General features: G+C 53.3%; 1 protein-coding gene across 2 annotated transcripts; it reads right to left on the reverse strand.

Moving 5' to 3' along the window:
* Positions 1-17: 17 nt before the first annotated feature.
* Positions 18-21,939, reverse strand: SLC12A4 (solute carrier family 12 member 4). Of its 2 annotated transcripts, none has more exons than XM_043898857.1 (24): positions 21,738-21,939; positions 16,603-16,697; positions 15,104-15,235; positions 11,268-11,414; positions 11,129-11,183; positions 9,070-9,200; positions 7,624-7,865; positions 7,264-7,478; positions 6,545-6,709; positions 6,369-6,467; positions 6,024-6,081; positions 5,510-5,684; positions 5,052-5,170; positions 3,531-3,629; positions 3,271-3,390; positions 2,965-3,069; positions 2,543-2,711; positions 2,055-2,250; positions 1,773-1,942; positions 1,554-1,685; positions 1,364-1,471; positions 1,006-1,193; positions 751-884; positions 18-592 (listed from the first exon to the last, which is right to left on the reverse strand). In XM_043898857.1, the coding sequence occupies exons 1-24, from the start codon at positions 21,850-21,852 to the stop codon at positions 501-503; spliced, it is 3,261 nt and encodes a 1,086-aa protein (XP_043754792.1). In that variant the 5' UTR covers positions 21,853-21,939; the 3' UTR covers positions 18-500. The 2 variants fall into 2 exon arrangements, with proteins under 2 accessions (XP_043754792.1, XP_043754793.1); XM_043898858.1 differs by lacking the exon at positions 21,738-21,939 and adding an exon at positions 19,925-19,961.
* Positions 21,940-27,266: the final 5,327 nt, after the last annotated feature.

Here is a 27,266-nt window from a genome sequence, read left to right on the forward strand (position 1 = left end):
AGCTGGGGCAGCGGGAGGCCCAGAAGTACACAATGTTTTATTGAAAAAAGTCAGGCTTCAGCTGGCTGGTTCCATTCAACTTGGCTTGGTGGGGGTCCCCGCCCACAGGAGCTGAGTCAGATCTTCCTGCAGGCGGGCTGGGCCGGATCCCTCCCTCGTCACCCTTCCCCTCCTCTCTGATGGTGACATCCAAACAATAAATATGCAATAAATAGCGCTCCCGGGCCAGCTGCCTTCAATCCCCACATCAGCCCCCACCAGTCTTCTCCAGTCAGGACAGGCATCTTGGCGTGCTGGACGGGCAAGTCCCCGAACCTCTCAGGGTCCTGAGGGACCTCGGATCCATCTCCATGGCCAGGTCTGGGCCCAGGCTCCAAGGAGACCTAGTAAAGCTGGGTCCAGGGTGAGGCCAGGCAAAGTGGGGCTGGCAGGTGGGTGCTGGAGGGAGGCTGTGTGTTACCCTGGACACCTTCACTCTAGGCCACAAGTCTGTACTGGGCTCAGGAGTAGATGGTGATGACTTCACGGCCACCACCACGTACCAACAGCACTCGTTCGAGGCCCTCGGTCAGCACCTCCAGGAACTCCATGTCTGTGGGGCATCAGTCAAGGAAGCCACACCCAAGGAAACACGCAGGGAAGTCTGGCCCATCAAGCAGAGCTGGGGTACCCTGCAAACCCTCAGGGCATCCAGGGACAGGAGTGCCCATCCTGACCTCATACACTGCCCACCTACCCACCAAAGGATCCAGTTCTCATCACCCTCGCTGTTCTTGGGTGGGCCGGGCATGTTCAGTAGGACCAGGCGGGCGTCATGGGAGCGTGTGACAATGACTTCATTGAGCTTCACGGCCGTGTGCATGCGCCGCACATTAGACTGGTCCCTGCAGATAACGTGGCTGATCATGGATCCCACCCCTGGACCACCCCACCGGGCTTATCTGCCCACACCCCACCTCCGCCCCCAGGCCTGGATACGGCTGGGTCCATTTCTGCTGCACTCACGGCTTAATATGCACCAGTTCCCGGAAGTTGTCGGGCGTGTGGCTGGGGTCCCAGGGCTCCGTGGCCATGTACTTGTCCCGGGTCCATGTCATCTGGATCTTGTCAGTCCCAGCTGCAGACTCATCCTCCTCATCCGAGTACAGGCTCTCCAGCCGCAGGGCTGAGTGCCGGTCCTTGACTAGCTGGGCCTGAGGACAACCAGAGGAGGTCGCCTCAGCGCCGTGGGGGGCCAAGCTGGCCCAGCGTGATCACCCAGCCTCAGGGAAACAAGGGGGGCTGCAGTGAGTCATTCTGATGCTCCCACTTGATGGCCTCTCCCAAGGCAGGACCCTGCCCTGAACCGAGGAAGGTCACTGACCTCTCGTTCCCGCTCTGTCTTGGTCAGCCTCATCTGCCGCAGCATTTGGGAGCGCTGCTCCATCATCAGTGTCCGCTCGTAGGTATATGCAGAGATGTCGCTGTTGTGCTGGGGAGTGGGTGAGCCGTGAAGACCGGGCTATGGGGGTGGGGCAGGGCATCCACGGGGCTATGGCGGGCAGGGGTCTCACCATCTCCACCACCTCCACCTCTGCCTCGAGACGTAGGTGGTATAGGAAGATGGCCAGATCCTTCTTCATCTGGATGCTGTTGTCGTCCATCTGGGCCACCGTGAAGATGCGCATCCGGCATTTCCTCCAAACCTGCGGCCACGGAGGGTGGTGGTTCAGGCGCACCCCCTCCCTGCACCGGCCCAGCCCCTCGCACCACGGCCTGAGCGCCTGGCCCACCTTGTGCTGGCGCAGCAGGAAGGGCAGGAGCATGAGCATGCCGCCGTCGTGGACAATCCACCACACGTCGATGTGGCCCTCCAGGTAGCGCTCATGGTTGCTGGGGTAGAAGGCGATGTTCTTGGGCACGAGCAGGGCCAGGTGGGCAGCCGTGGTGCAGCGCACAGTGTCTGGGGAGGAGGGGCACTGTCGATTGTCAGCCCATGACCCTCTGGCCTCTGCCCTCGCTTGACCCCGGCCTCTGCCCTATGTGGTCGAGCCCAGGCCCTGAGTCTCACACACCAATAAAGGTCTTCCAGGCGCGTGGGTCCTCACTCTGTCGCCAGCCGTAGGGCCAGCCCAGCACCACGGTGTTGTGCCTCATGCCTCCCAGGCCGCAAGACTGGATGAGGTGGGCCAGCCCCTCCCGCACCTTGCTGGCCACTACCACCTGGCAGAAGCCCTTCACCTTCTCAATCTCCATCATGTTCTTGATTGTCTGTGGGGAACATACCCGGGTCAGAAGGCAAGGCCATCCATGTCCCCTCTGCTGGGTTCCCTGCCCAGGCCCCAGGGTACAGAGCTGCTTGGTGGTGGGGGAGGAGATGGGGGCAAGCTGCCCACCCAGAGACCATGCTTGCAAGATGGAACCTTCATACCCACCTGGCTCCCGCTCTCAGCTCTCGCCTGGCTGGCCAGGACTGGTCCCCTCCTCTCTGCACCAGCTACAGCCCGGACATCTCCAGTCCGGTTCAGGGTCCTCCCACCCCCGACTCCCACCCCAGCAGTACCTGCTCAGCAGCCTGGGCCTCGCCGTAGCTCTCCAAGAAGCTGCCCTGGATGACAGAACCGACGATGGTCAGGCCCTTGCCAGCTTTAAGCTGGGAGGCGAAAGTGAGGAGCCGCGGGTACTTCACGTGAAGGTCCTCATCTAGCTTCAGCAGCACCAGTAGCTGAGGCCTGAGTGGCCGGATGGAGAGGTGGCCTGAGACTAGGGCCAGAGGTCTGCAGGGAGCCCAGCTCCCTCCTCTCTTGGCTCACAGGCCCCCTCAGGTAGCAGTGATCCAAGGGCCTGATAAGCAGGACGGCACCCCTGGCAGTTTAGGACAGGGAACACGGACTAGGGAGGGAAGCCAGCACCTCGTGACTCTCCCCTCTCACAGGGCTGCCCCCTGAGAACCTCGACTGCCCCTGCCAGGCCCGGGTGACTCACCGCCAGTTCTTGGTGTGAGGAGGGCCCTCCTCTAGCCGCAACAGGGCATAGCGGGCGGCACTCAGGGACAGGCCTCGGATCCCATCGCCCCATTCCTTCTCAGCCCTGCAGAAGCCCCCGAAGGCTGGTGAGTCCCCCCCAGGACTTGTGTCCATGTGTATGTAGGATGGAAGGGACCAGGCCCAAGTCACAGCCCCCCAGCCCCAGTGCCACAGTGGCTTAATGAAGGATGGCTCAGCTCTCCACACCCAACTACAGCCCAGCCCAGCAGCCCTGAGCACCCGAGCGGGTGGCACCCGCACTCACCCTTGGTACTCGATGTACTTGTAGATCATGCCAGCGATGAGCATGGCGACCAGGGCGTAGTACCAGGAGGAGACAAACATCAAGGCCAGGCAGAGGCTCATGCCCAAGAAGGACAGTGCCCTGGGCCAGAGATGGGGGAAGGGCCAGAATCAGGGAAAGACCTCCCAGACTCTCACCAATAGAAACTGTTGCCCAGAAAGTTCAAACCCCATCCAAAATGGTTTCCCACAACCTGGCTCAGGGGCCCAGCTGGCACATACCAGTGATAGTACTTGAACCGAGGCCGCCAGTTGGGGGTCCTCAGGAGTGTCTGCACAGCACAGGCGAGGTTCACAAACAGGTAGCACATCAGGAAGAACCTGAAGCACAAGGAGCAGCTGGGACTGAGCAGCCCCCTTGGCAGCCAGGTACCTGATGTCCCGGACCCTCCCCAGGCTGGGCCTAGATGAGGAGCAGAGACTGTCACAGCTCTGCCCTGCGTGGTCAGGCGGGTCGTCTCAGCCTCACTTCGCCCACACCAGGGCCAGATGTGGATGGGACACTGCGCTGGGACCCGCAGAGCCTGGTCTGAGGATGTTCCAGGCAGAAGGCCAGGGGGCTGTGGGCAGGGGGAGCAGTTGTGGAAGAAGATGGTGTAAAGGAGAGTTCAGTGCCTGGATACAGCTAGACAAAAGCCAGGCCTCTGGCCTGGGAGACCAGTTGGATGAGGGGCTTTCATGAGTGTGGGGAGAGGGGGTCAGAGAACATGAGGAGGGCCATTTTGAGTCACTGCATTAGATTCCATTAGATTAGATTAGATTGAGGGACACTTCAGTGGGTGTGGGAGACCAGGACGGAAGAGGCCTACTGCATGAGCCCCCCAGGAAAGACAGAGCTGAGGGGAGTGGCTGCCCACCTCTGCCCTCAGCTGGTGGGTGAGCAAGGACAGACAAGAAGGCAGGAGGGCTGATGAGACAGGGCAGGGACTCTCATGGTAGGGGCAGTGCTCAGTCCCGTTAGGGTTGCAGGAGGAGCAGCCACAGCATCAAGGCTGAGACGCATCCTGACATGGGCGGTAAGGGGCCACCACCCAAGAAAACTGCAGCAAGGATAGTTTCAGGTGTGGGTGAAGCTGGGCGGTAACAAGTGGAGGTGTGTTGGGGGAACAGGAGAGCACTGACTCTGGCAGGCCTGGCTGTGGCTGGGGGCACAGCTTTGGGGCGAAGGGAGCTCAGTCAGTCCTACAGGCTGCGTGGGGTGGTAAAGGGTGGCTCGGATGTAATGGAACAAGCAAACGGAGCACCAGCTGTGGAGCAAGGTGTGTGAGGTGGGGCAAAGTGGCCCTGGCACTGGCGGAGGTGAACAGAGCAAGGACACGAACTGCCCCAGGAAACTGCTGTGTGTTTGCCACCTCCTGCAGGGCACTGGCAGATTCAAATGCCCAGCTGACTCCAAAACTTTAAAAGCAAGCAACTTGCAAATAGGTGGATGGGACAGTGGTGCCTCATCAAAGGTGCTGAGACTGCTGCTTGCCCTGTCCCTGCTCTGGGGGTCTCTCACAGAGGCACAAGGGACCTACTGGTCTCTTTAAAACATCTGAGTAAGCACTGGAAGGCAGAGGTTCAGAAGGCTGAGCTCTGCCAGGCAAATATCCCCCAACAGCCTGACCCGTCTCCCAGTTGTGCCCTCAACATTAGACAGGGTCACAGAGGAGTTGCTGGGCAGGGCTCCTGGCTAGGGTGTGGCTGAGGGTGCAAGGAGACTTTCCCAGGACCCTTGCCCTGCCCTGGCCCCCAGCTCACATGGATAGAATGGGGGCCACCATGTCCAGGGAGGCAATGAGGATGCCCAGCTCAGCGATGAGTGCTGTCAGGAGGAGGGCCCACGTCGGTTCACCATTTGCCTTGCCATGGCCGAAAACCTGCACACGCCAGGGGCAATGGGGTCAGAAGCGAAGAAGCTGGATACAAGTCACAGCCTGGCCTCCATCATCTCCAAGTCCCTCGGGCTCAAGTCACAGCCACACCTATCCTGACAGGTACTCCGCCCTCCAATTCCCCAAGTTTCTCCGTTGTGAGTGAAGACAGGCCTTGGGGCTTCTGGGCCCAGGCAGTTCTGCCAGCAGCAGCTCTCCATGGATGGCTGCCTGGCCCTGGCCCTTGGCAGGATAACATGCACCTGGATTGACTGTCTACTTCTCTCCCTGGCCAGTGTGCATGACTAGGAGCACCCAGATGGTGGGGGACTGTAAGAAGCTCACCCGGAGGAAAGGGATGATGTTGTCCTTGGCGATAGCCTGCAACAGGCGTGGTGCCCCAGTTAGGCTCTGCAGGCCGGCACCGCAAGTGGAGAAGAAGGAGCCGATGACGATGACCCAGGGCGAAGGCCAGGCTAACGTGCCCACCACCAGGTTTCTGCTGACACCATCGCCATACCTGCAAGAGCCGGGCTCAGACCATGCTCCATACAAGGAGCCCCCAAAACCCTGGCTGGGGCTGCCCAGTGTGAGGGTTGGCAGGGGTCAAGAAGGACAGCTACAGGGGCCAGAACTCTGGCCCTCAGCAGAGGCTAGTCCACCAGCCCCTATCCTTCCAGCCCAGACCCAATCTGATGTCAGCATCCTCTTAGAAGCCAAAGTCCTGGTGGGACTGACCCACCACTGACAACCAGCAGCCTGAGGACATGTGTGGGACCACGAGTATGAGAGGGCCTGCCTGGGGTCTGGGCAGCAGAAGCTGAGCCCACAGCCACAGGGAGGGGCCCAGCTCACTTACTTGTCCCGGAGGACCACACCCTCGATGCAAGCGCCGAAGAGAACCACGCTGCTGAAGTCTGTAGCCGCGTCAAGGAAAGCTGGACCTCTGTTGCCCCTGCTGTCCCCACTCACTCCCCACACAGGGCCCCAGGGCCCCCCTCGCCCAAGTCTCAGGACACCTGCAGCTGAGGTTTCATGTCGGGCACAAACAAACCCCTTGAATGTATGCATGTGTGTGAGGGGTGATGTATACATGCATGCATGTGTATACATGTCTGCACATGCCAGGTGGTGACTTAAATACAAGGAAGTGCCTCCTGCCTGCGCACCCCCCTGCCACAATGCCAGGCCTAGGAAAGGATACAGACAAGGGAAGTGGTAACAATGGCCAGAATGGTCCCCACTGGGATGGACTTCTGCGCGTCTCGGAGGTCCCCAGAGCGGTTGGAACCAGCCATGATGCCTCCAAAAACAATGAGACTCCCTCAGGGGCTCCCTCGGGAGTGGGGGCAGGGAGCGTGGGTGGGCAAGAGGGCTTACCTGTTACTGAGGGGAAGAAGATGCCAACCAGCACAGTGAAGGATGTGGCGATGTCAGCCACCACGTACAGGGGCAGGCTCTCCTTCAGGCCAAGGGCGTCCCTGGAGGGCAGCCCATGCTTCTCCACGACCTCACCCTTCTCCAGGTAGGCGCTCCATAGGTTTTCTGTGGGGGCAGCTGCATCACCACTGCAGCCCCAGGGAAGTCTGGGGCAGCCCAGCCAGGGGCTACAGATGTAAGAGGTTCTGGGGGCTCAAGGGGGTGACCTCAGCCTGATGGCTGTGGTTTCAGCCACAGGGCCACTCTGGCTACAGGGAAGGACTGGCTGGCTGGAGTCTGGAAGGTAAAGGTGGCTGAACCGCCACTGTCGGCCACTGCCTGCCTCTGAGACAGAGGCCCTTTATGGCTCCTGTGAGAACTATCCCAGGCAGGGTCAGGGGCTGGTGGCTGGGGAGAGAGGGGCTGCCAGAACTTTCTGGGGGGCTGCTGCAGGCCTGGGACACTGGCCAAAACAGGCTCCGTTCAACCGAAATTTAGCTGCCAGGAGCTGGGCTGAGAGGACACTGCTGGGCTGGGAAGGCAGCCAGAACTGCCTCCCGTTCCTGAGCTGGCCATACAAGGGCGGCTCTGTGCTACCCTGTCCCTCCATGCTCGTTCCCTCCTTCTGCTCTGCTGCGGGGGTGGGGGGCGGGGGTGAGCAGGCGGAAGGGAGCACACACCCTGGAGTACACCAGCAGCTGCACCAGGGATGCCGGGGATCTCAGTCACATTGTTGAGCAGGAAGTAGGGGTCGCAGGCCTCAGCCGTGAGGTTGGGGCTGTGGCAGAAGAGGCTCCAGAGCTGGGTGCCCACTGTCTCATTGTCTACCACGGTCGTCTTGGCGCAGACATCAAACTGGTCCCGGGACAGTGTCCTGTTGCCCAGCATACATACTCTGTGGGACATGGGGGAGGTGAAAGCATCAGCAGCTGCTCAGCCCAAGACCCCAGCTTGCTCCCATCCGGCAGCCTCTACAGAGAAGGCCATCCATGTAGGCAGGATGTCAGTGTAATGCCTGGAGGTACTCCCAGGTTACTTACGGAAACACAGGAGGGTCAAAAATAGATTTGATGCCTCCAGCATAGATGGAGAGGATGGAGATGATCACACAGGCCAGGAAGAGTGAGGCAAATTTGTTCACATACTTGACACCAACGAATACCACTAGGGTCATGAAGGTCAGGAAAATGGTCCCATATACCCGCATATTGTTCAAGGTGGCACTCGATGTGTCATGAGTGCCTGTTGGGTAAAAAATGGCGGCTGGAGGGGCAATGTAGGTCTGAAACAAGAAGACAGATAAAGGAGGTTCAATTTTCCTATGTGGAGTATGTGCTTAGTCACTCAGTCACGTCTGATTCTTTGCAACCCATGGACTATAGCCTACCAGGCTCCTCTGTCCATGGGATTCTCCAGCCAACAATACTGGAGTGGGTTGCCATTTCCTCCTCCAGGGGATCTTCCAGACTCAGGGATCAAATCCTCATCTCCTGCATTGGCAGGCAGATTCTTTACCACTTAGTTACTTGGGAAGCAGTGAATTTTATGTGAATTATATCTTAATAAAGCTATTATTTACAAAAAAGAAAAAAAAAGATCCAGACACAGGAGCTGAACTGAATAGCTAAATAGAAGTGGGATAGTTTGAGGAACAACAAAATAAATAATGATAGTATAGGATTACGAGCCAAAGAATAAAAATAAATATCCAGGAGTCCATACTGATATAAATACATGGTTGAATAAATAAACAAATGGAAAAAGGACAAATTTCCTTATAGAAGAAATCCAGATAATAAATGTAGGAACGTCAGAAATAGTAAAACAAAAATAAACCCCCCAGAATATCCAGGAATAGGCTCCATGCTACAGACAGAGGATCTGGAGGTGGAAGTAGGTAGGCAGTTCCTCTAAACATCTACTGTCTGTATACCCAGGGGCGGGCACTGGTTAGCCAATCCTCCCCATTGCCCCTCCCGCTCATTCCCCACCACCAGGGCAGTCCAGTGGGAGGCAGGAAGCTGAGTCAGAGCACACTTGGGGCCCACAGAGAGGGTACTGACCTCCCTGATTTTGTTAAGATGATAAGATGGATCTGAGAGGCCTTGGCACAGAACCCTGGAGGAGACAGAGCTGCCCAGAGCCCACATGAGCCCGGGAGACAGGCTCTGCATCACCACCAAGATCCATCATAGCGTTACATGCAGTAGTTCACAGACCACCTGCCACAGCTCAAATATTGCCTGGGCAACTGGAACATCCAGGGCCAAGGTGAAGACTGCCAGGCCCCTTCCATGCCCGATCCAAACTGGGAAAGGGCTGAAGGGGACACTGGCTTGAACAAAGATCTTTCTCCCTCAAAGAGGCCTTCCTCATTGTAAGCCGTAGATCTGGGCCAGACGTGAGAGTAGCATGAAGAGCCTGGGCTTATAGGAAAGGGGCTGTTCCAACAAGAACAGAAATGGCCAGGACTTAGCCTGACTCACCAGCAAGATCTCAATGGCCCCTAGGATGTACATGGCTGCCGCAAATGTTGTTCCCAGGTAGAAGCACAGGCCCACGGCACCTCCAAATTCCGGCCCCAGCGAACGGGAGATCATGAAATAGGAGCCCCCAGCTACAACAGAAAAAAGCATACACAGATCAAGGCTGGTTTTTCTTCAAGAGGGTTAGGTCTCCCATGACAACCCTTCACAACCATCCAGGGGCACAGGGACTGCTTTTCCTATTTACAAATGAGCAGAAGGTTTAGATAACCTTGCCTAAGATAGCATGGTTAATAAGTGGCCAGGCTGGGGGTGGACCTGATTTCATTTGACTCCAACACACAGCATGGGCCAGTGAGATGACTACTCTGCTGGGGCAGCTCTAGGTCCACAGCAAAGCCTCAGTGGAGTTAGGTCAGTCCCCACAGACTCCCCTGGCTGATTGTGTCCCATCTTAGCACACCGCACACCCTTCCCAAGGGCTAACTCTGTTAGCTCACCCTCCAGACCAGGGAAGGGACTGTATTTTATCTAGTTTTTTGCCCCTAGGGCCAGCCACAGGGTAATTGTCCTGGCTGACTCTCCGGCCCTGAATCTGTGCTTCCATCACAGTCTAACACCCCTGGCAAGACTGAGTCAACCCTGGGCCTCAGGGCCAGTGAGGGTGCAGGCGACAAGAGCCATCCCATGCTTCTGGTTGAAACTGCTCCTGATAAAACTTATCTGTGAAAAATCTGGGAACAAGGATCAAGAAGCTTTAAAAAGGCTACTCCTTTTCACATTATAATCCCACCTCTAGGACCTTCTCCTATTCATTGGAAGGACAGATGTTGAAGCTGAAACTCCAATAGTCTGGCCACCTGATGGGAAGAGCTGACTCATTTGAAAAGACCCTGATGCTGGGAAAGATTGAAGGCGGGAGGAGAAGGGGACAACAGAGGATGAGATGGTTGGATGGCATCACCAACTCAATGGACATGAGTTTGAGTAGACTCTGGGAGTTGGTGATGGACAGGGAGGCCTGGCGTGCTGCAGTCCATGGGGTCGCAAAAAGTCGGACACGACTGAGTGACTGAACTGAACTGAGGACCCTCTCCTAAGGAAACTGCCAGGGGCATGAACAAAGATCAGTGTGCAAGACTGTTCATGACAATGTTTACAACAGTGAAAAAGCAGAGAATAGGAAAATAATCACATAAATTAGATAATATCAGTCCTGTTTTAAAAAACCAAATAAACTGTTTTCAGCATGTGAGATACATACACACACACACACACACACACACACGCACACACACAGAGTTTGGGGAAAACAATATATCTCAATACTTTATAAGACCCTAAAACCATGGACCAAAAGGCTAACTAACAGTTATGAACTCAGGTTGGTTGGATTACGGGTACTCTTCAATTTTTTTCTACATTTTTCTATACTTTAAATCCCTCTTCTGGTAAACATATATTGTTTTTTCCCTATTACTTTTATATTAATACTAATAAAACTGTTATTTGAAAAAAATAAAAAAGGATTCTAACACAGGAGACAACATGAATAGCCAAATACCCAAAGTGGAATGGTGCAAGCAAAAAATTAAATGATAGTACTAAGATTATGAACCAAAGAATAAAATAAGTATCCAGGAGTCCATAGGGAAGGTATAATAAATACATGGCTAAATAAATAAATAAGTGGAGTCTCTGAAAACCAAGTCCAGTCTCATCATCCTGGTGGGAAACCCTACAATCCATAGTGTGGGCCAGGCTCATTGACTTGGGCCACCAGGAACGCCCTATCATCTTCTTTATCAGCCCCAGCACCCCCTTTAAAAAATTACTTTTATACTAAAAACGAAACAAATCCCAAACAAATAAAACATAAAACAACAGCGATCTCAAATTCTATCAGGCAGGGATGCTCCTAAGTGGTGACACTTTCATGGAATCAAGGACTAAGACCCCACCAGAAAACTGTCTGGGGGCAGGGAATGAGTGTTCCCGGGCAAGTCAAAGGGGATTCTGGGCCCATTCCCCACCTCAGGCCTGAATGGCATGCACCCACCTGGAACCACACCATTGGTGGCAATGGCGCTCATGGAGATGGCCGTCAGCAAGGTCTGTGGGAAGGAGGGCAGAGGTGAGCAGCTCAGCTGGGCGGGCTCTGTGGGGCAGCCGTGGCCCTGCCCCACCACGATACTCACACAGCAGCAGCAGATGAGCACGATGAGGAGGGCCTGCAGCACGCCGGCCGTGCCCACCATCCAGGTCAGCCGCAGGAAGAGGATAACCCCAAAGATGTTCTGCAGGCAGGGCAGGTACACCCCCATGAGGGTGCCCATGCTGGGTGCCTATGGAGCAGGACGGGAGAGGGGAGACGGAGCATCAGAGGGGCCCCTCATTGCTTGGCAGTCCCCACCTCCAGGGTATTCTGCCAGAGAACAGGCTGGAGAAGGACATCCCAAGTGGAGACCTGGGGATACAGAGGGTGAGCTGACTGGATGTCTGTGCTGACCTTCATTAATGAAGAAACAGTGGGGAGTGGGAAGGTATAAAACCTGATTCTTTTCCAAACCCCATGTGCGAGCTTTTGAGCCTCACCTCCCCTTCATGGTCCTGCCACCTTCCCTTCCTCTCTTCTTTCACACTTCCAGAAAGTGAGGTCTATATCAGACCTCCACTTTCTCAGCCAGCAGGCCCTATGTTACCCAGGCCAGAGTCTAAAAAGTTGTTCCTGACCCCCCCTCTCTCCAACACCTCCATCCAGTCCAGAGGAAAGTAAGTCCTACCCAGTGTGCCTCTCAAGGTGCCCTGAGATCAGTCTACCTTGCTCCCCTGATGCTGGGGCGCTACACCTGGGGAAACCTGGCCAGTGACTTCTTATGCCTGTCCGCCTATCCATGCTCCAGCCCACTCTGCTGCCAGAACAGGACTCTGAAAACCAAGACCAGTCGCATCATCCTTACTAAAACTCCTCTGCATTGTCTATACTGTAATCCAGTGTGAGCTAGGCTCCTTGGCCTGGGCCACCAGGCATGCCCCATACCTCTGTCAGTCTCAGCCCCTGACAACATCAGACCCTCAGAGCCTCTGAACCAGGGCATGTGCTAGGCTCTGCCTGGGATGATTATCCCTGCCTTACGGCCTGGCAAATTCCTCTTCAGTTAAACCTTCAGGAGACTTAACTGTTGCCTCTTCCAGGAAGTTTCCCCAGGTTGCCTTAGGTGGAGTTGGTACTTCTTGCATCCCCTCAGCATCTGATATACCCTTCCATCACAGTGGTCATGACAGGTCATGGTAACTGTTCACTCGAATGACTATAGTGGGGTAAACTTGGCTTGTTCACTGTTCTATCATCAGCAGGCCCTGCAGGTGCTCAAAAGGTGCTCCTAAGCCCAGTGAGTGATGCCTTAGAAGGCCTCTGGGACAACCTATTGGGAAAGTCCTGCATATAAAGACTCAGGCTGGAGGGCAGGTAAGGAAAGTCTGTCTTAATGGGCACATCCAGGCAGGATTTCTCAACTACCTAAGGGCAGAGTAGGGGCTAAACAGGAGGCCAGGGCAGATGCTGAAGCACAGAGTTAGGGCTGGTGCCTTCTTGAAGAACTGAGCCCACATAAGAACAGCACTGAGTAGTGGGGTCCTAAGAGCTTCCACCAGAACCCCCAGCAAAGCCTGCTGCTGTAGAGCTGGGGTGGGAGAAAGAACTCCGTGGCCACAGGAACTCTTCTCCAGGGCCCAGGCCGGGCACAGAATCTGTGCACAGCCTAAAGGACCCCAGAAGGGCCTGGGAGGGCCCCAAGTAAAAACAAATGGTCCCTCAAGCTGTCCTGCACAGAGTGGGTGACGGATACCCCTCATGTGGGTTCTGACTGAGCCCTTCTCAGAGGCCCTAGACCACCCACTGGATAGTGGCAGCTCCCAGCCTCCCCATTCAAGGCTGAGTCACTCTGGGAAAAGGGGCAGTATGGGAAAGGGCAGGGCCGGAAATGCTTTCTGCATCTCTAAATAACCTCTGGCAGCCTCAGAAGGTCACCAGGCCACAGTAGAGTGGCTGCCATGGAGAGGCTGCCTTGGGTCTTGGTGTGGTCTGACTGGAGGCCCACCCTTCCGGCTTTAAGCTTTTCTTTTCTGAGGCCCCTGCTCACACCCGCCTGGGTGAGGACCACAGCTCAGTGGCCCCAGCTCCCTAGCTTTCTGCTGATTTGCTGTGGACTTGACAAGGCTCCTCCTTTCTCCATGAAACACCTACTAGCGCTGGGACACTCAGCCATCCTCTGCATCTTTAAACCCAGGGCCAGGGGAGCTGGCAGGTAAGCTTAGGCTGGACTCCAGCATCCTCACAGGCTCTACATAAGGCCAAGGGACCACAGCCCTTCACCAACCCAGAACACCTTGTTGAGATGTACTCTAGCCTTTCTTAGGGACCTTTTTACTCCCAACCACTGGCTTCCTGGACTTGGCCTGAAAGGACAGAGAGGAGACTCTTACCCAAGGATCTCACCCCTCACTGCAGGGCTAAACAGGGATAGCTAGAGATAGACAGAGTTCTCTGCTATCTGCAGTTCAGAAAATATCATCAAAATCACAACCAATAGGATAGAGTGGGGGTCAGGTCTGTGTGACCCCAAGATCTCAGCTGTCCTCTCTCAAGTGTGGGCTGGGTTGCCTCCGAGAAGAGTGACATGAGGGGTGCACAGCCACCTGGTCCTCACCTCCTCTCTCCTCACCCACCTCAGTAATCTCAAAGGCAAAGGCAATCTCAAGGGCAATCTCAAAGACCTGCCCAAATCTCAAGGGCAGGTCTGAGACTTGGGATGAGGTTTATTCCAGCCAAGGGCTCCTCCTGCCTGTGCTGACCTCCAGCAAGAGGTCAGCTAGTGCCAGACACAAGCTCCTTTCGGGTCACAGCTGCTTCCCAAACCTCAGGGAGTCAGGAGACATGGAGAAAAAAGCTGCTTTGCCTCTAAACTGAATACATCGGGGGGAAAAAAACAACCCAGCCTTCGGTTAAACAGCCCCATCACACAGGTTAGTGTTAGGGTAAAGTCATCCCTGGCGGCTCCAGTGGTAAAGAACCCACCTACCAATGCAGGAGACATGGGTTTGATCCCCGGGTCGGGAAGATCCCCTGGAGGAGGAAATGGCAACCCACTCCAGTATTCATGCCTGGGAAATCCATGTATAGAGAAGCCTGTCAGGCTACAATAGGGTCGCAAAAGAGTTGGATATGACCAAGCGACTGAGTAACAACAAAGTTATCCTGAAGAGAGGATGACTGGAGGGCCAGAGTCCTGGAAAGTGAACAGGGATAAGACTAGGAGAGAGATAGGAAAGCCCCAGGAGGCAGTGTTTTACTTCTATCACCCTCAGTTGCAGCGCTCAAGGAACCCAGGGGCTGTTGGAGAGGTCTGCCAGTGCAGCCAACAAAGAGAGGGGCAGAAGGGTTTAGTCATCTGCTCTAGGTCACATAGCTCCAAGGTTCCTAGTTCCAAAGGTAACACCCTTATCCATCCTGATGGGATGCCAGTGATCTGGCATCCTACGCAGTCACATACCTCACAGGAAACCCACAAGTCTCCCAGTGTTATGTGTTGACCTTGTTTAGCTCAGTCACCTTAGGCAAGTTACTTAACATCTTTGACACTCAAGTTTCCTCACCTGTAAAGTGGGGATGATAATAGAAACTGCCTCACAGATTTTTTTGTGAGGTTGATACGCAAGAACCCTGGCCCACTGCTTAGCATGATGCCTCACACACACACACACACACACACACACACAGGCCTAAGTAAAGGCAGTGGTCGCTCCCACCATTATTTCTGAGGGCCTCCCTCATCCTCTGCCCTGAGGGGCTCCTCCTCAGCCCAGCCCTTGAAGCCTCCTTGAGGCCAAAATACTCAGTGCCCATCCTCCACGCTTACCACACCTGGCACCTACTTCCCTGGGATGCTAACAGCTACATGGGGAAACTGCCAACTCCATGGTGTTGACTCTGTCCTCCTAGGAGCAGCCTCTCTGTTGCCCCTGACCAGCTCACCTTGGCTGCTCTCCGACGGGCACCCTCTCCACTCTCAGCCTCCTCATGCTCCTTGGCGCCCTGTGTGAGGTTGGTGTAGCTGACGAGCTTGCCCAGAAGAGATGACACCTTTGGCCGGATGTCCAGCTCTTCCTGTAAACAGAGCCACAGGGCATTCTGGCAACGGGCCCAACTGGCACCAGGCTACCTGTGTGTAGCCAGCAGCCTGGCCTCTGGTCCCTTGCCAAGCCCTGAGGCAGGCTTGGGCTCCTGCCTGGGGAAGCCCAAGCCAGCCAACTGGGCAGGTGTGGGTGCCCCACCCCAGCACTCACTTCTCTCTGCCCCACCTTGGCTCAATCACTACCAGCCCATTTGCAAAACTACCTGCCTCAGGGGAAAGGGCAGGGCAGACAGGCGACTGGCACACTTCATCCTGCCTGTTCTGGCTGGCTACCTCCCAGCTATGAGTAGGCCTCTGGAACTCACATCTGTGCTCAACAAATAGACACCCTAGTGATCCCAGGGAAACAAAGTAATTAAAAGAGGAGTCAAAAGAGAGATGTCTGGGACAAGTGAAGTCTCTCTTATCTGCCCAAACTCTGAACCTCCTGGATGGTCTTCCCCACACCCTGTGAATAACCCACCTCAATCCCCAAGGTGGGATCCTAGCCCCCTAGCCCATCTTTGGGAGGGACCAAGTCAAGAGGCCTCCCAGGGCTCAAGATATGGCACAGCATCTAGCACAGTTTCCTGAGCACTGTGTCTCTACCTGCCTGTTGCCCACATTTAGTTTTTCCCTATCAATCAGCTCCTTTCTGACCCTACACACAAGGAGAAACTGGCTTGGAGTAAGAAGTGAAGATGCAGGTCTTTGCAAGTCTATAGAGACTGAAGAGCCTATGAGACTTCCACAGAATGTGGGTAGATGTGGGTCAGAATTTAGGGGCCTAAACCATGACTTCAACCCAGAGCCAGCTTCTGACTTGAGTCTGAAAATGATAAAATTCAAGGCCAAAGTCACAAAATTGGGAATGTTTCCAGAGAGAGATCCACTGAGGTTACAGATATGGAGAGAAGGGGCAAATTCAGTGAGAAGCACCAGGTCTTGGTGAACTTGATGGGGCTAGAGTTGGAGGAGTCAATCAGGAAGGACAAGGAAGAGTTCACAGGAGAGGGAAGAATTGTGGACTGTGAGAAGTCCCAGATGTGAAGGAGACAAAGGAAATCCTGGGTTAGAAATCCTGAGAGGTGGTGACCTTGCTGAGTGGCTGCATGGAAGTCAAAGGTAAACACTCTTGGAGGTAGTAATGAGGTAGAGACCTCTGGGAAAGCAGTTTCAGTTGAAAGGGCCAAGAGAACCGCAGCTTGGCTGCCAAGCGAGCGAGACAGACAAGCGGAGACTGGAGGAGGAGCCCAGACATAAAGAGGCACAACACCCAGCCGGCTTGCTTAGCTAAGGCTTAGGTCCTGACAGGTCCCTGCGCGCCCACACCCATGGCCCAGAATGGCTCCTCAGCTACCTCAAACAGTGCCAGGTTCCTGTCATGGTAGTCACTTCCTCTGGAAGCCTCCATGGGACAAAGGAAAGGGCTGCTCTCTTTATGGTTGCCATGTCCTGTAGAGAGAGAAAAACAGAATCCTGTTAAGGGACTGCCTACTGAGCTCCCAGCATGCACTTCTTCCCAGCAGGCCTGCTGTCATCTCTGTGGAGCACTTTAGGGACCAGTGTAACAATACTGGGCCTCAGTTTCCCCAACATACCCTGTCAGCCTCCTTGAAAGAGCCAGAATTGGCAGACTGGCCAATGATCAAAACCCAGCGTAACACTCATCTAGCAGGGGGCACAGGAGCCCCAGACGCATTAGCTCAGCACTGTTAACACCAAGGGGCGGAGTCTGCGGCAGAAGGGCGTGGCCCAGTCAAGGCCGGCCTTCAGACCACCCCTGAGACTCACAGTCCCGTTTTTTTCCCCAGCCCTTCTGGAATACCCAATGTGCACGGTGCCAAGGGCTCAGTGTCCTCAGGGCTCCCCCAAGAGCTACCCTCCAGATAGAGAAAGCCACACAGGGCGCCTTCTGCCGCCATGATCAGCCAGCCACCTGCTAGCCACCCCATCATGCACCGCACAGGGGCGGCATTCTTGAGGGCGGCCTGAGGCATGCCGGGAGGAGCAGCAAGCAGGAGACTGTCCAGTGTACGGAAGTGGGCGCCCAGAGCTGTCTAGGGTCATCTGGGACAGCCCTACAAAAGCCTGACCCCGTGGGTGTGGGACTGGGCAAGGACTGTAGGCAGGACTCGCTTGTTTACCTCCCTGTCCCCAGATACCAGCCGCTTGCCAGAGACTAGGCGAGTGGCCAGTCCCCACGTCTACCTACCCCCCGGGCCGATGAGGTAAGGCCTAAGCACCAAGGAGACCTCACAGAAAGGAGCCAAATGCACCTTCTTTTAATATAGCTGCCTCAACACTCAAAACTGGGCTGCTTTTTCTGGCCACCCAGCATTCACTCTTTCGTTTTCCAAACCATTGTGAGTCTCAATGGGTGACATTCCCAGCTTTCCATGAAGCAGGCAGAAGACACCAAGAGTCCTTTTCTCGTTGCTAAGGGAGAAAAAACCCTGCAGTTTGGAAACTGTGGTGGCAGTGACTGAAGGCCTCACAGCTGACATCTTGGTTCAAAGAAGCCACGTTGGTATTGGATGGCAATGACTACAGCAGCAGTGCTGGCCTGGTGTCCTGTGATGGAGGTGGCCAACAGAAGTGTCTTCACGGATCCAGACTAGTGGGGTATTCTGGCCATGCCTGGTTTTGTGAGAGCTACCTGGCAACCTTCTCAGGTTAAACAGCCCCCAATCCATTTCTCTTGTTTGCAGCTAAAAATACTGAATGACACCTCTTCCATTTGATATGTCCTCTTGCCATCAATATGAAACTTAACTTCTCTAAGCCAACAATCACTCAATAGGTGCTGTGCTATGGATTCTTTACTGCCCCAAGAGACTGACAGGTAAAGCATGTTGATGACAATTTCTGGGGCAAAATCAGCTGTTCCTTCCCACAGGATGTAAAAAGAGTACATCACCTTCTCTAGGAACCTGGACTAGCTAAATAAGTGAAGCAGCTCAGCACCAGAAGCTACAAGTATGTGTGTAGGTCAGTGCTAAGGGCAAAGTGGACAGAGATAGTGAGAGGTGAGGCCAGCCTACAGAATCACGTTAAAGCCTCGGGGTGGGAGGGGTGGTCACGTAGCTACTCAGACACCCTAAGACATTTGCTGTGCCCTTGATGCCCAGTATATGGATGGTCCTTCAGTAAGAAGTCACTGAAAACTACTCTTAGATTTTTGTGACAAACAAAAATATCTTCCCTGAATAAGTCAGAGGCTTTATTCTGTCCAAAAAAGGCAACTATAAGAGCTCATCTTGTTTCCCTTTCTGCCTTGGCTGCCAGGAATCTCTAAGCTAAATTTATTTCTTAGATCCAGTCACCATCTGCCTCAGAGTCCCTGTCCCTTTCCTCTGCATGGTTTTGATCTTTCTTACAGTAAGAGTCCTTTGGGGAGGAATTTTTGTTGTCTGTCTCTTCTGACCCTTCTGTGGAAGCAGGTTGAAAGTAAAGGATAAATCATTTTAAACTCCTGCATTGCAGCATTCCCCCCCCTCCCACCACCATTGTCCAACCCTAACCTCGCCTCTCTTAAGGACTGCATTAGTGTCTAGAAAACACAGAGCTGAGCACATAGCAGTCCCCCCAAAATGCCTGTGGATGGTCCTGCAAGACCCAGTCAATCCCTTGTCCCTTCAGCCATGATGCCAGGGCAGCTCAGAGCCCTTCCAAAGGTTACCTTTAGTTCTCATAGCAATACTCCAGTAGGTATCATTTACCCTCTTTTCGTAACAAGGAATGCAAAGCTCAGGTTCAGAGGCAAAGTGACTCAGTGAGAGGGCCAAATTTGGGTCCCAGGATCCCCTAGAGCCAGGTGAGAGCTGAGCTGTGGGTTCCCTACTCCTGCTTAGGAACCCCTTCCATCCCAGGAGGCATCCCAGGGTTGCGGAAAGGCCACAACTAAAGAGTGTCTGGGGTTTGCAGTTTGGCCATGATGTGTGTATCCAAGGCTCCTGGTGCTCAGTGGCCAGAAGCCAAGCTTGGATTCTGTGTGACGCAGGGCAACCTGCTTACCTTCTCTGTGCTGCCTTGGTTTCTTCTCCTATGAAGCAGAGCTAATAACATCCACTCTTCCAACTGCCCAAATGCCTCAGAAAAGGGACAGCCTGGTGCCAGACACCCAGCAGGGATTCCATGGAGTTCCCCAAAACCACCCCAGTTAAGGACAGCTCCCATGGGATTGTGGGAATTGGGGGGAGGTGGGGTCTAAGCAGTGCCTGGGTATCTGTACTGCCGTCAGCTATTCCAAAAATCCCAGGGCAGGTCTGGGCATGCCTGCCAGGCCAAAGCTACTCAGATGCCACCTGAGACCCTTGGTGAACCACAGCATGAAGACTGGGCCTGGGGGCTGCCTCTGAGATACACACATATGTGTGTTCTGGCCAGCAGCTGTGAATGCGCCAGCTGCAAGCAGGGATCCAGGTGACACTCCTGGTATCCCCATACAGGTATCTGCCAGGGGTACTCCTCTAGAACCTCTTCACCCTCTGCCCACAGGCCACGGTGGGCTGGATGAACAGGTCCATCTATGCCCTTGGACCAGAGGTATGGGCCTTGAGAGATTCAGATAACCAGGCCGGCAGGGGGGAAGAGGGGTCCCATGAGATGGCCCTCAGGGTCACTATTTGTGTGCCCCTGACCCTTTGCAGCCCCCAACTAGAAGGATCATAACCACTCACCAGGGTGCAGAATGTCCCCCATACTGCAGACACAGTCACGGATCTGGCTGAAAGGAAGAAGAGGTGGGGGGGATAGTGGGAGGAGCTGGCCCAGCCTGGAGGGACCTGGCAGGACTCAGCCAATGTGAAGGAGCCAGTTCCCTATAGTCCCCTGTGAGAGGCCAAGGCGGAGCCTGAGGCTGGGTTTCGCTCTGCCTACCTGCTGGTCCAAGCTGATCTTAGGGATGTAGCCCAACCCAGCCTCTGGGGAGAGAGCCTCCAAGGGCTAACAGAGGAGCAGGGATGGCTGCCGGCTCTTGCTCTGTTCACTGGTACCAGGCTGGGGCAGGTGCTGGCAGGGGTTGAGGTGTGCACACCCTCACAAGCTGTCAAGCCTGTTAAATTTCCATGATGTCCAGCAGCCCATGCCACTGCGCTGTGCCATCTCCACACACAGGAGTCAAGTGACACACACAGCCATCACCCACATGAAGCATGGATCACCTCAGTCAGGTCCCCATCAGAGACAGATCCAAGTCAGATCAAGATAACATCACCTGACATATGCCACCAACACGCATGTCCCCTGCAGATCTCCATCATGGTCAGTAACAGAGCAAGCATTTGTCATCAGTCACATCACCGTCCTCATCACCGTAGCCCACAAGAATGTGCTATCCTGACCCCACTCTGGCTCCGCGGTACTCCACAGCTGTACACTTGCACGAGCACAACTACACATGCACATGCTGTGGCACACACACACACACACACAGAGGTTCTTGGAGTGTTCACACAAGAGTGAGCCCTGCAAGGACACACACACACACACACACACACACACACAGGTTCTTGGAGTGTTCACACAAGAGTGAGCCCCCCCCCCCCCACACACACACAGAGGTTCTTGGAGTGTTCACACAAGAGTGAGCCCTGCAAGGACAGGGCCCTGGGGAAAGAGATGGTGAAAGTCAAGGGCAGGCACCTAGGAGGGGGAAGCCGGGTTTACCTTCAGGCCCAGTTTAACAGCTAGGTTAAGAGTTAGGACTCTGGAATCTCCCATCCTGATCTGAATCCCCTAGAGCAAGTTACATAACTACTCCATGCCTCACTTCACTCCTTCCTAATCGAGAGTAACACTACCTATCCCAGGGCGGGAAATTAGGAGGATTAAACTAAATTAGGAGGAGTTAATTCAGGTAAAGTGCCTAGACAAGCCTGGTCCCGTGTGAGTGCTCCACAGGTGTCCTCTGTAGCTACAGATGTAAGCTGGGATCCATGTAGCACTCAGGCAGTGCCCCACAGACCCCTTCAGGCTTCCCTCCGGGGGGACTGGGGTGCTGGGCGGCACACAGAAGGAAGGAGAAGGGGAGGGGAGCGGAGGAGAGAGAGGGCTGTTTTAAGGAAAGAGATGCTGAAGCACAAAAGTGTAGGCGAGACGAGAAGAGGTTAGGGGCGGTTGGCAGGAGGTGAGACGACTGGGGTCCCGCCTGGGGCTGTCGCTCCCAGCCGGGAAGAGCCAGAGATGGAGGTTCGGCTCTCTTCGCGCCGCGGGCGGCCCCGCTGGCCTGGCCACGTCTGCAGCCCCCGCCCGCGGCCCTCAAGGGAGGAGCTGGGGCGGGGAGGGAGGCCCGACCGCTACAGCAGGCGCCGGGGGCCCAGGAAAATTGTGTCTGCGCGCGAGGAGTTGGCGACTGTCTAGCGGCGAAGGAGTCTAAGAACTAAGTTGGGCCCTCATCGACGTGTGCGCGCACGGCCCGGCGTCTGTGCGCCAGCTGGCCCCGCATGGCCCGCTCCCCGCCCCAGCCCGGGACCCCACCGGGCGGGCCCTCACCGTCCGCGTCCTCCCGATCGGTGCGCTCCCCGTAGTCCACCCAACTCAGACCCTCGAGGTTGTCATAATCGCCGCGCCGCGGCCCGTCTACCGGCACCACGGTGAAGTGAGGCATCCCGCGCGCTCGGCCCCGCCGCGCCCGCCGCCCCGGCCGCCTGCCCGGCTGTCGCCGCCGCTCCGGGCCGGCGCGCCCCGCCCGCTCACATTCCTCCCCGCTGCGCTCACTTCCTCCGCCCGCCCCCCGGGCCGCCCCTCGGGGGCGGGGAGCAGGAGGGGCTCGGGGCCGGCTCCTCCCTGAGGGGGGCCCCGGAGGAGTGAAACCCCCGGGGGGGCAGTACAATTCCATGCCCTGGGGAGGCCCGATTCCTGTGTGACCTCGGGTGGTGAGCCGCCGTCTCTGAGCTTCGGATGCAGTGCTTGTAAAATGAGGAAATGCTCTTGGGGCTGCTGAGGGCTCCTGAGGTGGGGCACGAGGTGAGCTTTCGGCCTAGTGAGCGCTCAGTGACGTTTCTGTGATGCAGGGCCGGGGAAGGGTAGGCAGGAGCGCAGAGCTCATTCAAGAACCGCCCAGGGGCCTTCTCAGCACCCTATCCCCATTTTCATCATCCCTGTCTTTCATCTCTCCTCCGCGTCCCTGGAAACCGAGGGAGCCCCAGGAAGATCCCATCCCTTCGCCCACCCCACAGTGCATCTCTGTTGGAGGCTGCTGGGGGTATCCGTGCCCTTTCACTAGAGGCTGCTTCCTTCTTGGAAGTAAGGACACCCATTCCCCTCGCCCAGCCCCACGGGCCTCTTCAGACGCTGCATTGGATTCTTTAGCCAAGTTCTTTCATCTCAATTTTGTCTTTTTCTGTCTCACCTCCTGGGGATTCCTTTTTGTTATTGTGCAGTCGCTAAGTCATGTCCGACTCTTGGAGACCCTAAGGACTGAAGCACACCGGGCTGCTCTGTCCTCCACTATCTCCTTTTGCTCAAATTCATGTCCATTGAGTTGGTGATGCTATCTAACCAAGCCATTTATTTTTTTTTTTTTTTCATTTATTTCTTTACTCTCAATTTTCTTTCACTTTCTATGCCATTGCTTCAGATAAGTTTATTCAGGTGGCTTTACTTTAACATCTTTATCTTTCTAGACCATTCTTTCAGCATTTTCTCTATCAGAAAACCTCAGTGCCCACCTCCATTTTTTCTCCCTTTTATGACTCAGAGGGTTTTAGAGTATCAGAATTAGTGGTATCTTTCCAACCTACCACAGACTCTGCATTCCCTGACCTTTGTCTCTGGGATGGGATCAGGAATCAGTCTCTGGGCCCTGCAGGAGGACCTGGGATCTGACCTCTGTTCTGGCCCCTACCCAACTCTCATCCCAGCCAAGACCTGTTGCTTTGGCCTGTCTTTCATGCCACATTCAGTTGCCCACAGTAGCAGCCTTCCAATGAACTCCCTGCTCATGGTAGAGCCATCTCTTCTTTTTCTTTTAAAAATATTTACTTATTTATTTGACTGCACCAGGTCTTCATTGCAACATGCCAGAACTTTAGTTGCAGGCATGTGAACTCTTAGTTACAGCATATGTGATCTAGTTCCTTGACCGGGGATCAAACCTGGACCGCCTGCATTGGGAGTATGGAGTCTTAGCTACTGGACCACCAGGGAAGTCCTAAGAGCCACCTGTTTTGAAAAGAAAGCCCAAACTCTTCTCTTGGCCCACAAAGCCCTGCTCCATCTGGCCCCTCCAGTCTCTTCAGCTTTATCTGTCCTCATCCTCTGCCCCAGCCTCAGCCTTTCTGGCTTCTTTCACTTCCCCAAACTCAAGGGGTTTCTGTGCAACACCTGTGCCTGACAAGATGCCTTTCTACCCACCCACCCCCACACTCATTTACCAAACTCCTTTGTATGGAGGGGGTCTCAGCTTAGAATACTGCTTCTTCTCCAGAAAACGTCTCTGAAACATACCCCACCTTCCCACCACCCCCACTTCATCCTCCTGTGAGGCACTTTCCTTTCATAGGACTCACTGCAGGAAGAAGTATGTTGGTGGAGATCTTTAATGTTTCTTGTGTGTGGATTTCACACTGGCAGGACCGTTTCAGTCTCCTCAACTTGGTATCTTCAGTCTTGGCCCCAACACATTTTTTGAATAAAGAACGAACAGGTGCCTCCTCCTTGGTCTTCCCTGATGCTCCACAAAATCTCCCCATAGTTCTCACCTGGCCTCTCGTCTCAGGGGTAGGGTCAGGTGCTATGTGGGGAAGATAGGCTACTATAGTCCAACTGAAACCTTAGACTTTACGAGACTCTGTAGCTAGGATACAATTTCCCTCATACTATTGACTGGTTAAGTAGCCTGCACCATCAGGGTACTCATGGGCAAAAATAACAGGCAAAAAGAAACAGACATTTGACAAGCACAGACATTTCAAAAGAAAACATCTTAAAGAACAGTCTTTTGGACTTTGTGGGAAAAGGCGAGGGTGGGATGATTTGAGAGAACAGCATTGGAACATGTATATTATCATATGTGAAACTGATCGCCAGTCCAGGTTCGATGCATGAGACAGGGTGTTCAGGGCTGGCGCACTGGGATGACCCAGAGGGATGGGATGGGGAGGGAGGTGGGAGGGGGGTTCAGGATGGGGAACACATGTACACCCGTGGCTGATTCATGTCAATGTATGGCAAAAACCACTACAATATTGTAAAGGAATTAGCCTCCAGTGAAAATAAATAAATTAAAAAAAGAAAACATCTATTGGGGAAAGGATCAGAATACATGGATCAAAAATTCAAAATTAGCCTAATAAACATATTACAAAAGATAAGGTAGAATATTAGCCATATGAAACAAGAAAGTATAAAAAAGAACAAGCAGAGGGAACTTCCCTGGTGGTCCAGTGGTTAAAAATCTGCCTTGCAACGCAGGTAAAGTAGGTTTGACCCCTGGTCAGGGAACTAAGATCCCACATGCTGCAGGGCAACTGAGCCTGTATGCCACAAGTACTGAAGCCCGTGCACTCTACAGACCATGCTTTGCAACAAGAGAAGCCACTGCATGGCAATAAGAGAAAAGCCCCTGAGAGTGGCAACCAAGACCCAGTGCAGCCAAATAATAAATAAATAAATATCTTTTAAAAGAACAAGCAGAAATATAAGGTAGAGAAAAATATAATTGTCCCAGTGATCTATGGCTTCATAACAAATTACCCTAAAAGATAGTGACTTAGAGTGACAATCAACAGAAATATTTATTTGCTCACAAATCTGTAAACTGAGTAAGCTTGTCTCTATTCCACATGGCATCACTTGGGGCTGGAGGATTCATTTTGAAAATGATTCATGGGAATTCCCCATGGGTCCAGTGGTTAGGACTCCATGCTTCCACTGCCAGGGGCCCTGGTCAGGAAACTGAGATTCCACAAGCCGAGGGGCATGAACAAAAAAAAGATGATTCACTCACATGACCAGTAGATTGTTATTGGCTGTAGGCTAAGAGCTCAAGGGGACTGTGGACCAGGGACACTGGGTCCTTTATATGTGAACCTCTCCCTGGGCAGCTTGGCTTCCTCATAGTACAGTGGCTACAGTCCATGAGTGAGTAAGCATCCTAAGAAGCAGGACAGTCTCCTGGGCCCAGGGCTGGATGGGCACAGCATCACTTCTGCCATATTTTACTGGTCAAGCAGTTACAAAGCCCAGATTCAAGGGGTGGGCAGACATAGAATCCATCTTTGGATGGGAGAAGTATCAAAGAAATACAGGACCATGTATAAAAATTACCACAATGGTATGTCAGACAACACAATAGGTGATCTAATAGCAGAAAATTTTCATTGAGAATGAATCCATAAATTAGAAAGACCAAGTTAAGGAATTCTCCCAAAAGAAGAAAAAGAAGAGAGAGAGATGAGATAGAAAAAGAAGTTCTAGTATCTGCACAATAGAAATTCCAGAAAAAGAGTAGAATAAAAATGGAGAAAAAGTGCAACATGAATGAACCTTGACAACATTAACTGTAGGAAACTAGATATAAAGGTCACATATTATATGACTCCATTTGTAAGAAACATCCAGAACAGAGAAATACATAGACACAGAGAGCAGATTGGTGGCTGGGGGAACCACAGGATCAGGTGCAACTGCTTAATAGGTAGAGGGTTTCCTTTTAGGATGGTCAAAATATTTTGGAACTAGATAGAAGTGATGGTTGTATGACATTGTGAATGTACTACATGCCACTGAATTATTCACTTTATTTTTAATTTTTTTAAACTTAATTTTTTATTTATTTGGCTGTACCAGGTCTTAGACACAGCACTTGGGATCTTCATTGCCGTGCACATGCTTTTATTTGCAGCATGTGGAATCCAGTTTCCTGAGCAGGGATCAAACCTGGCCTCCCTGGGAAGTCCCCTGTAATTTGTTCTTTTTCATTGCTGTGTTCTCTTCCATGGAGTTAATACCACACTGTTGATTTCTCTATTGTTGGGTTATTTTTCAGTTTGAAATTACTAAAACTATTGCTTCTCTAAATATACTTGTTCATGTCTTTCTGTGCACATGTGTGCAGGCCTTTCTGTTGAGTCTTTAGGGGAGAAAAATGGTTAAATCCTTGGGTACATGTGTCTGAATATTCATTGGAAGGACTGATGCTGAAGCTGAAACTCCAATACTTCAGCCACCTGATGCGAAGCTGACTCATTGGAAAAGACCCTGATGCTGGGAAAGATTGAAGGCAGGAGAAGGGGATGACAGAGAATGAGATGTTTGGACAGCATCATGGACATGAGTTTGAGTAAGCTCCAGGAGCTGGTGATGGACAGGGAAGCCTGATGTGCTGCAGTCAATGGGGTTGCAAAGAGTCAGACATGACTGAGCAACTGAACTGAACTGATATGTGTCTTTAACTTTAGTAAATAATGTGGAACAGTTTTTCAAAGCAGTTTTGTCAGTTTACACTGCCACCAGCTGGTTATGAGAAAACCTTATGCTCCACATCCTGAATAATACCCTATTGTTCATCTGTTGAATTTTAGTTATCTTTTTCTGTGACTTTTATTTTGCATTTCTCTAGTGACTAGTAAGGTTGATAGTCTTTTCATTTTCTTATTGGCCACTTGGATATCCTCTTTTGTAAAGTTCCTTTGCAAATGTCTTGCCCATTTTTATACTGGCTTGTCTGTCTCTGGATATATACCTTTTGTCAGTTATACATGTTGAAAACTTCCCCCACTCTCTGACTTGCTTTTTCACTCTTTTTTTTTTTTCTTTTTTTCACTCTTTTTTTTATATTTATTTATTTATTTGGCTGTGCCGGGTCTTAGTCGAGGCACAAAGGATCTTTGATCTTCATTGCAGCAGGCAGGATATTTAGTTGCAGCATGCAAACTCTTACTTGCAGCATGTGGGGTCTAGTTCCCTAGTGATTGAACCCAGGTTCCCTGCACTGGGAGCCCAGAATTTTACCCACTGGACCACCAGGGAAGTACCTGAGATGATACTCTTTAAGTGGAAGACTCACTCTCCTAGATA

This window comes from Cervus elaphus, chromosome 4 (assembly GCF_910594005.1).
Source record: "Cervus elaphus chromosome 4, mCerEla1.1, whole genome shotgun sequence".
In the NCBI taxonomy this organism is placed as follows: Eukaryota; Metazoa; Chordata; class Mammalia; order Artiodactyla; family Cervidae; genus Cervus; species Cervus elaphus.

Coding starts and splice junctions, on each gene's coding strand:
- SLC12A4 (XM_043898857.1), bottom strand. CDS start 21,852: ATGCCTCACTTCACCGTGGTGCCGGTAGACGGGCCGCGGCGCGGCGAT. Junction 6,468..6,544: donor CTTCTTCCCCTCAGTAACAG/GTAAGCCCTCTT, acceptor TTGTTTTTGGAG/GCATCATGGCTGGTTCCAAC. Junction 1,686..1,772: donor TCCTGCTGCGCCAGCACAAG/GTGGGCCAGGCG, acceptor CCGTGGCCGCAG/GTTTGGAGGAAATGCCGGAT.